The sequence below is a fragment of the Gymnodraco acuticeps genome, unplaced genomic scaffold, assembly GCF_902827175.1.
Source record: "Gymnodraco acuticeps unplaced genomic scaffold, fGymAcu1.1, whole genome shotgun sequence".
Taxonomy (NCBI): Eukaryota; Metazoa; Chordata; class Actinopteri; order Perciformes; family Bathydraconidae; genus Gymnodraco; species Gymnodraco acuticeps.
In genome coordinates this window covers 1,317,400-1,327,760 of record NW_022990341.1, presented here as the reverse complement: position 1 = coordinate 1,327,760, position 10,361 = coordinate 1,317,400, and the positions used below count along the sequence as shown (strand labels likewise).

The following is a 10,361-nucleotide window of genomic DNA, read 5'->3' as shown; positions in this document are numbered from 1 at the left end:
AACTGCAATGGAAATAGTCAGAATACATTTTAAAGATTAGTCTGTGGTCTGTTTTGTGAACTTGTTGTTGGGGTCACCACCAGTATCACACAATCAGGGAGTTCATTATGGATACTGGAATACAAACAAGCTATGTGGAATGACAAGTCAGTTTATTTATGTAGCAGATTAAAGCAAGGCCAAATGGGTTAGAATCTGCCTTAAGAAAATACACAATTACACAAATAAAGGGCAACGTAGAGACAAAAACAATAGAGGTATGAACAAATATGAAGCTACAGGTGTCAATTCTTCCATGTAGCCATGAACTTCATGATGTGATTAGAGGGGACCTTTTATTAAATTATTATTCTGCTTTAAGTATGATCTATAATTGTTTGTAGTGGTAAATGGGGTTGTGCTATACATTTATTGTTAAATTGTTCTTTGTATAGCTAGATCCTATATAGAATGGAAGACTGTAAGTTACATTATAATATTATAAGCTATTAAAGCTACCGGAAATGTTAACATCTCATACACATAAAGTTGTTGAACAAATTGTATAATAAATACTTAATTAATATCAGTTGAATAATAGAATAGAATATGCACTGAGAGAGCACCATATATTGTATTTCTACTTTTTGTCTATTTTTAAGTTACTGTATTTTACTTTATTGCATTTTGTTTTTATTCTAGGTTCATGTAAAAACTTTTAAATGCCTTTGTGTTAAAACAAATAATATATATATACAGATACATTACTTACTTAGTGGAGATCATGTCCCCATATGTTTATGTACATAATAGTCATACACATTAATATAAATGTTATAAAAAAACACAATCAATGAATGTAATGGTTGTGTAAGACTTAAACACCTAAAAAAAGAAGAAAATGTCAGCTGTTGTCTCAGTTTCAGAAATGTTTCTTGATTTCCTCTTTTCAAGGAAACGACAACATCTGATACTGATCAAGATAGGTCTCACTTCAGTAACACACAAAATACATTTTAGTCAGAGGAAGTGATGGTTTTTACCAGATGAGATTCTGAGACAGTTACCGTAGTAACAAACCAGCAGCACAAATACACACACGTTCACTCTGAAGAAGTGAGAGCAGCAGACGACATGGACGAGCTCGGTAAGGAACTGTCAGTCATCTTTAACGCAACTGATCATCCACAAAATGATCCGAACACCGATTATTAGATGTAAATACATTAGTATCATTCTAAAACATTGAGTGCTACGATTTACAACTGTATAAAGGAGAAGGAAAATAAATAATTGAACATACAATAAGATGAAAGTGCTTAACAGGATGTATTCTGGGGCTACCAAGAACAAAGTACACAATATACTGTACTTCATAAAAGTAGTCCAGATTGTCACTTGAATAACTCTGTGTCTTGGTTCTGTTTTTCACAATGGTTTGTAATAACTATTGTGATATTTATTGTTAAATGTTTAAATATACACATTGGTCTTGCAACATAATTTGCATCTTACTTTAAATGTTTCTACTATTTCTTCTTGCACTATTTTGATTTAATAGTTGTATTGTTTTATGTAACTATGTTGCAATGTTGGAGGAGCTTGGGTATTACAATTTGTATTGCCATTTCTACACTGTAGCTACTGTGCATTATGACAATAAAGCCTTTGAATCTTGAAATATGATGCTATTTCTTGCCAGGACTATCTCAAAAAGAGTGTTATTGAGAGATAACGTTAAAAAAACTAAATCAAGGAAAACAGTGGGCTTTACTGATTATCAAAACACACACGTTTTGAAAAGTCTTTCATCTGAAAATAGATTTGACGATGTGCATATTTTGTGAAGGCAAAGGCGGAAGAAATGTTTAAGACAATGAACATTAATACCTTTTTTTAAACTGCTGTGTTGTGTACTTCGCCACACATATATTCCCACTTTTACTTTAATGTGTGGGTTAACACTGTGAAGGAGAGTTGATTTGGGGTTATATTTTTCTACCAGCGTATTGCAACATAATCGAGGTTTCACTTCTGCAACACGCTGTGCATCACTTCCTGAGGAAGCTGTCTTGCATGAAGCAACCTCAAAAATATCCACCAGCACCTTTATCTGTACATCGATAAGCGGTTCTTTCTTCACAGGAAATATTTCACCCCAGACTAATTATTCACGTCGTTTTAGTTAACCAGAAAGCTCAATTCATGTGTTTTAGTGGGTGAATACTGTTAAAGTATTCTTAAGGATGCTATGAATTTATGTTTGGAATATTTATGGCCTGTATCCTGCCACAGATTTGCTGCTGGAGGAGCTGGCTCTGAACCCAGGGGGTCTGCAGAGTGTCAGTGAGAACAGGAGCAAAGACACAGCTGCTGCAGAGGTGAAGAAAAAGCCACACCAATACAAACTACACTGTATAATAACTATAATTATCACCTTTCTTGGTTGTAGTCAAACCTGTCATTTAATCTCAATCAACTGCACTCTATGATCATTTGTAATATTGCTACTTTAATCACAGATTTACGGTGTCTTTTGGTTGTTTGTCCACAGGTGCCAGCTGCAGTTAATTCAGCATCAACCAAAAAAGGAAAAGTCTGCTCAAATGTTTACAGGTGAAGCTAAGGCTTGTGCAAAATCTGAATAGGAAACAGGAAATTACTGAAAATTCATTGCAGTGTTATAATTACAAGGTCTCTTTTCGACTTGTTTAAAGCCTCTTAATATACAGTTATCTTATTGACTTTGTATCTGTCTACTTTAAACTAAATTCAAATGCAACAAATCTTTTCAACCACAATCTTTGACATATCTCACGCCAGACAGTTCACAAATGGCCTCAGATTTCCAATGTGAAAACCTCAAAATTGCTTTGGTGTGGAAATTCATTTGTTGCGCTATATTTCTTAAATCCAACTTAAAATTAATGTAAAATATCACCCCACAATTATTTTTACGAAACACAGTTTTCCCTCAAAAGGATTTTGTACATTAATCATGGGGTATATGTATATTCTTTCAGGTACATTTAATTAATAATCAGATTTATTATGCTCTCTTATTTGCTCCTATGTGGGCTTCAGTGACCTGCCTGCTCCTGTGGCTGCTTCCCCGACCCCCGACTCCCCCACTAAAGAACTGGATGCTATCCTGCAGGACATGCTGGGTCTGGGACAAGAGGTCAGTGCAGCGTCTGCAAAAAGCATATCTCAGAATTAGTGAAATGTGTCATCATTCATCTTTTTTTGGCACATTAAAGATCACCTATTATGCGAAATCCACTTCTTCATGTCTCTTCTACATCAACATGTGTCCCCTCTGTGGAAAGAGACTCTGAAAGTCTCAGGAAGAAAGATTCTCTCTCTTTTTGTCCTGATCCATTTCTATAAAAACCTGTCTGAAAATGAGCTGATCAGATTTTGGCCACTTTATGATGTCATAACGAGTTTTTTGGCTTGTGTAACCAAGGTAACCATCCCCCCCCCACCTTATCACCTGAATCTCCAGAGCACCATTGTGTTCTTTTTAACCAGATATCTCTCAGAGGGGCGTGGGGAGGGGCTCCTTATTTTCATCTAAAGTAACAGACAGAGAATCAGACCTATAATATATTGATGAAAAACATTATAATAGGGGACCTTTAAATAATAATTCAAGTAACCGTTTCCTTTATATTCCATATAACATGCTGAAACATGAGTGAAGTGAACCAGTTCTAACAACAGATGGCAGCATTGTACCAATATCAGCACTGCCTTAAGTAATAGAAATGCAATATAGGAGTGTTGATAACTTTATACAGTCTATGGTTGATAAGCAATAACTTCAAAACAATACATGTATCAAATGCTAGACATAATAGATGTGTGTGCTAATTTGTATCATCATTCAGGATCCAGAGTCTTCAACGACCCCACCACCTCTGACACAAAAACTGTCCGTGAGAAAGAAAACGGAATCTGGGCAGCAGGAGAAGAAGAAGGAGAAGAAGGAGAACAGCAGCAGAGCAGCGTCAGACGCTAACGCTTCGACCTCCAGCAGGAAGACAGAAACAATAGATGAGCTGCTCGGAGGGCTGAGCTCCGACCTGGAGAAGATCGGCGTGCGCACCGTAGCCAAGGGCCACTGTGCGTCCTGCAACAAGACCATTGTGGGAAAGGTACAATTATAAGCATTGGAATCTATGTATTGTTAATTAAAAGAGGCCCTATTCTGCTTTTTGGTATTTTCCCTTTCCAGTAGTAAGGTAAGGTATACGGTAAGGTAGGCTATACGGTAAGGTAGCCTACGTTTATTTATATAGCACATGTTCAGACACAGAGGCAACTCAAGGTGCTTTACATCCTCATTAAGAAGACAATTAAGGAACACAATACATAAACATAATGGGATAACAGATTCATAAAAACCATGCATAAAAGAGATACATAATAGATTGAAAACAAGTGTGTTGTATAGGGTTGTGTGCTTGTAAATCCCCCCCCCAAAAAAAATATCCATTGAGCTAACCAATCAGATCAGACTGGGCTCTGGTTTCAGACAGAGGGTGAGAATATGTCCTGCAGTATGAGAAAAATAAAGAGCTTTTTGAACATTAAAGCATGTAAACATGTTACAGAGGCACAACATACAAATATGAACATGACAATTAACATTATGGCTGCTTTAACATAAAGGGTGCAGTCATCCTTGTACATGCAAATTCTTAATAGTAATTGATTTAAAAAAACGTATTTACTTGTGTTCCTTCATTTTATTTATCTTCTGTAGATGATCACGGCGCTGGGTGAAGTGTGGCACCCTGAGCACTTTGTGTGTGTGGCGTGTAACACAGAGCTGAGCACCACAAGCTTCTTTGAGAGGGAGGGGCGGCCATACTGCGACAAAGATTACCATCAGCTGTTCTCCCCACGCTGCGCCTACTGCAAGGGGCCCATTGTGCAGGTGAGGAAGCTTCATATCCAGTTTTTGTTTACCATGACATTTGATTGGATTTGATTTATTTCGAATGTGTAAAACAATAATACAAAAATGTAACATGAGAATTAGTATAAAATACCATATTAAGCAGTGTCAAATTGATATACTTACATTTTACTGATTCTAAATGATGTATAAACAAATGATCTAATTACACATCTGAAAAGGGGTGGGAAGAAGTTTACACTTATTTAATCCCACCCCTTCTCCCAAAAACTAAATTATTAACATACATATATTTCTTTTTTTCTTAAAGAAATACATTTGTTATTGAAAAACAAACACACATAAAACAACAAATAAATAAACAAACACATAAACATTGCAAAAGTGTTTTTTTAAGATATTCAGAACATAAATGCCTTTGTTTTCTGATTCTTATTTGTGCTGTCGTATACATCAATGTATTATCTCTCTATGATTGGGTGATGACATACAATAGCATGTAGTTAATTTTCCTATAGACAAATCCCACTTGTCAGCTAAATAACTACAACATAAAACCATATTGGGATTCAGCCTTCGGGCTTAAGCTGCAGTCTAAAGTCATTAATCAGAAAAAAACTAACTTCTCCAATAATTGGCTAATGTGGTTCACAATCCACTTTATTGTGTTCCCCTCACATCCGATCGTATGAGATGAGACTTACAAATCCTTAAAGGAAGTAAAGCTGTAATATTTCTCCGTCTGGCTGCTTCTCCAGAACATCCTGACAGCTCTGGACCAGACTTGGCACCCCGACCACTTCTTCTGCACACACTGCGGAGGCCTGTTTGGACCCGACGGTGAGACGTTCATTTCTTTCTCACTGGAAACCACAACTTCAGCAAACATTTGAAAATCATTTCAGGCATGTTCGCTCAGAATGAATCTCATGTGCCTCGTACCTGTCGCTAGGTTTCCTAGAAAAGGACGGGAAGCCGTATTGCTACAAGGACTTCTACAACCTCTTCGCTCCAAAGTGCTCCGGCTGTGGGGAATCAGTGAGGGAAAACTACCTGACTGCAGCCAATGGCACCTGGCATCCAGAGTGCTTCGTCTGCGCAGTGAGCCTCTTACCTCAGACCACACACACACACACACGCACGCACACACACACACACACACACACACACACACACACACACACACACACACACAGCTCTGGCTCACACGCACGCCTGGGATTAAATGAGAAAGATACCCACACAGTTGCTTTATTTGCAACATGTTGACCACAAGGCTGATGCAAACCGTATGCCTGATGAATACGTTGCGGTTGAACTGATGCAAATAAATCAAGGAAACATATTTCTCTGTGTGGGTATCTCTTACATTCTCCTCAAACCTACTTCTGTGTGCAGCATCTGGTGGAAAACGGTTCAGCGTGCAGCTTTGAGCAATTGTTGAACATAAAACGCTCTCAGCAGAGACGATCTGACATGAGGTAGCAACTCTTTATGTATTATGACCCCTAAAGAAGATCATTCAATGGCTGAAAATACAATGACCGTAAACCTGAACACGAAATGTATTGATCTTAAAGCTGACCAATCAGAATTACATAAACACAACTCAGATTAACGACATTACATTCAGACATCCAACGATGACTACCATACCCAATTATTACTGTGTCTCACCAGCAGCACAGAAACTAAACATTGTTTTACACGGAGCAGTCATTATCAGTAAGGTCAGGATTTCACCTAACCCTCGATAACCTCCATCTAACTCCAGAGGTCAGGAGGTCAAACACTCCATATATAGGATGAAGTGGACACTCAAAAAGTGTCCGAGCCTTTTTTAATTAATCTCCAGCTGAAAATAAACAAGGGGGTTTAAAAACGTAGCACCTCTGGTCGTTTTGGACACTCTCAATATGCTGTGCTACAGCTGGCTCTTGACAACTGAAGAGAGATTTGAATAAAATACCATTTGTTACCTTAAAACCACCCAAATAGGAAGTTCCTCGTGCTCGTCGATAAACTTTTTTTGCAGACTGCATTGTTGCTGTCATCGAAACTCCATTTATAATGATCAGAATGAAATGATAAATGCATTAAAACAGCAATAGTATATGCGGGTGGACTTACATATTACATAAAGAAAAGTAGGCACATGTTATTAATTATAAAAACACAATTAGTAAAACAAAATTACAGATAAATGGTAATAAAAAAAGTAGCAGTATTTTTTTCTTTTTTAGATTGACCATATAAAATATTGAAGTAGCTGGTAATATTTACAAATTGTTAATACATTACAATAAATACAAATAAAGTGTAAATTGCACAAGGGTATATTGCACGTGTGTGTATTTCACAAAGTTCTATATTTACAGGCTTTGGTATTGCACGTCAGAGAGGTTGTGTATTATATGAGACATACAACTCTATTACAATGTATACCATTTTTCTAAAATGATCAAACATATCTTCAGTTGTACCTGCACCCAGCTACAGTATAGAAACACTGCCATTTCTCACATTGGATTTGCATTTGGATTTGTTAAAAACAGGTGTTACTAAAGTCATTAATGATTCATTCAGGTGATTCTGTGCCAGAGCTGGTGTTGAGCATTCTGGCTCTCTCTCATGGCTTGCTTTCAGGTGTACATAGAACAGAGCCAAGGCTAATGTGAAGAGTTACACCTGTGCTTTTACTGCTATGACATGTCAAACTATCTGCCAAGAGAAACCATATGCATCATCCCCCCTGTACAGACACATTTAGTTTATGTTGTAAGTAAGGGTAAATAATGACCCGACAAGTTGTACCTTCCACGACTCTAATGGATGAGCTGGAGACAAACCAGCCACATTAAATCATATAACAGTTTTTAGCCTCTTTAGATGCATGGCTGTTGCATTACATACTCATATTGTTCCCTTCGGCCTCAGTAAAGTGTGTTCAGTAATGATCACAATTTTACATGTGGATAAATGTAACTTGCTAAACATTAACATGCTAGTATTATATCTGTAAGCATTGATGGATTATGAACAGAAACATCTGTAACACTGTTTTAATAAGATGCATGTCAGTGATTTTGCAGAGCATGTAGCTGTACTTCACATTACTGATGACCATTTTACAAAGCATGCCGTATAGATTAGGATCAGAAGTATCTTCATTTGTTTTTCATTCATTTCACCAGACTGTAAAAATGACAGATACTTATGATGGAATTAATCCATCACATGAAGATTAACTTCACATATGTAGAAGTGACATTATAATTGCATGATTGTACAATTGTGAGCAGGGTCTAATCAAAATTAATTACATTCAAAGCTTCCCTTATTAGTCAACCAAGGAAAACGCAGCTATTCATCACGCCGGCAGCCAAGAAGCAGCCCGTGAACGCACGAAGCTATACAAATAACATTATCATTATTTTAATGACATCCTTGTTCTTCGATTTTCTCAATGTATGTTTAGCAGGCTAGCTTGGGAATGCTACATCTGCAGCCGTTGAGAACAAATCTAAGGTCATTTAGCATTCCACTCATCGTGCTTGCCTTTTTAGGGGCCCTATAATGCTAATTTTCAGGTTCATATTTTAATGTAGTGTCTCTACTGTGACATGTTTACCTGCTTTAATGTTCAAAAAGCTCTTTATTGTAATCTCATACTGCCTGTGCTGCAGCACCTCTTTTCACCCTCTAGTCTGTCTGAAACCAGAGCCCAGTCTGCTCTGATTGGTTATCTGGCTGGCTCTGTGGTGAGATAACTTAGAGATGTCCAACCCCTTAGCCTATCACCTACAATGTGTTGAAGCGCTGGCCAATAGAAGCGTTAGATTTACATAGTGATGTCATTATGTGCCTGAAGTAAACAGGAGTCCAAGGGAGACGTTTTAACGGGTTAATTATCCAGATTTTACACTATAATTTATAAATCTGTCTCTCTTTCTCCTCCACATCTCTTCCTAACGTCTCTCCTCTGCTCTTGTACCCAGGACTGTCTGAAGCCCTTCACTGACAGCTGCTTCATGGAGCTGGGTGGCCGCCCCCTGTGCTCGCAGCACTTCCACTCCCGACAGGGCACGCTGTGCGGGAGCTGCGGGGAGCCCATCACGGGCCGCTGCATCTCCGCTCTGGAGCGCAAGTTCCACCCAGAGCACTTTGTGTGTGCCTTCTGTCTGCGGCAGCTCAGCCAAGGCATCTTCAAGGAGCAGCAAGGGAAGCCATACTGCTTGACTTGCTTCGACAAACTCTTTGTGTGAGCTGCACGACATGAACAAATAACGCAACAGAAATCAATCAGAGGCCTCACTGTGATTGTTCAGATTTAAATGTCCCTAGTATGAGTGATACATTAAATAAGGCAACTATATCATACGTTAGAATGGGTTTGCATTTGTACAGAGCAATACCAGTTTAATTTCTTCAGTACTTCAATGCCAGGGGAGGACATTTCTATGAATTACAAATTAAGAGTCTTTAACATGACATGTGACGTAAATTATTAACAGATAATGTAAAAATATCCAGGACAAAATGCTCACATTGTAACATAATTAACGATATGTTGTAAAACATGGGGGGAAACTCATTTCCGATGATAAAAACATTTTTCATTTGTGAACTTTGGATGGGTCTATAAGGTGTGTTGCTGACACATTTTTTATAGGATTTCATATATCATGATCACATAAAATGTATAAATGGAGAAAGAAAAACACAGACGTGCCCTTTTAATCTATGGTTTCCATTAAGGGATGCTCAGGTTTGCCATAAGCCTTGGCAGTGAGGAGATGCTCTGGCAGTCTGCAGCAGTTTGTCAAGGGTTTGGACTATGTGGCCTGATAGCTTGTATTGGCAGAGGCTGGCATCGAACCGTCGTGCCAACCCCAGTTTCCTTTTACTCTGATGTACCAACCTCTTCAATCTCCACACAGGCTCCTTTATAGACTGCATGGAAGATTAATGAAGGTGGTGAGGGGAACAAAGGTGGTTTCAGAAGGAGTTCACATCAATGCAACTCTTCAGTGATTTTATTTAAATGTTGAAGGATGAATCAGCCACAAAGTACATTTATTTTTGGTGACGCACGTTGCATGTCTGGCCCTATTTTAACTAATTAAAGCTCAAAGAAAAAAGTTTGGATGCAAGTCAGGGAAAGATATCTGCAGCACAGTTAGGATGATATGTTTGTTTAAAAGTCTGCAGAATCACATCATAATAAAATCAATGTTTTGCACAAATACCAACTTTTCTGAACTTTTTGAGAAGGGGGGGGGGCGGTTATTCTGCCACCTATTGTATTAAATATTGAATTGAGTTAGAGGTATAGTCATTAAGAATATAAGAAGTTTTTTACATGTATTCTCCTGTTTTTGCTTGTCTTATGTGATTTTGCACAAGATACATTTTTAACCTCTGATGTCTGCATGTCCCTCAGACAAATTATGAA

General features: G+C 37.9%; 1 protein-coding gene across 2 annotated transcripts; it reads left to right on the top strand.

Annotated features, from left to right (window-relative positions):
* The first annotated feature begins 946 nt into the window (after positions 1 to 946).
* lpxn (leupaxin) lies at positions 947 to 10,154 on the top strand. 2 transcript variants are annotated; one of them, XM_034223639.1, is made up of 9 exons: positions 947 to 1,126; positions 2,275 to 2,360; positions 2,534 to 2,595; positions 3,064 to 3,160; positions 3,873 to 4,139; positions 4,751 to 4,924; positions 5,665 to 5,746; positions 5,859 to 6,007; positions 8,905 to 10,154. In XM_034223639.1, the coding sequence occupies exons 1-9, from the start codon at positions 1,114 to 1,116 to the stop codon at positions 9,169 to 9,171; spliced, it is 1,197 nt and encodes a 398-aa protein (XP_034079530.1). In that variant the 5' UTR covers positions 947 to 1,113; the 3' UTR covers positions 9,172 to 10,154. The 2 variants fall into 2 exon arrangements, with proteins under 2 accessions (XP_034079530.1, XP_034079528.1); XM_034223637.1 differs by having other exon boundaries at positions 1,093 to 1,196.
* Positions 10,155 to 10,361: the final 207 nt, after the last annotated feature.

Excerpts from the sequence above, each read along its gene's own strand:
- lpxn (XM_034223637.1), top strand. The coding sequence starts at position 1,172 with ATGATCCGAACACCGATTATTAGAT. Across the intron at positions 4,140-4,750 it reads ACAAGACCATTGTGGGAAAG|ATGATCACGGCGCTGGGTGA; the intron begins GTACAATTATAA and ends TATCTTCTGTAG. Across the intron at positions 4,925-5,664 it reads GCAAGGGGCCCATTGTGCAG|AACATCCTGACAGCTCTGGA; the intron begins GTGAGGAAGCTT and ends CTGCTTCTCCAG.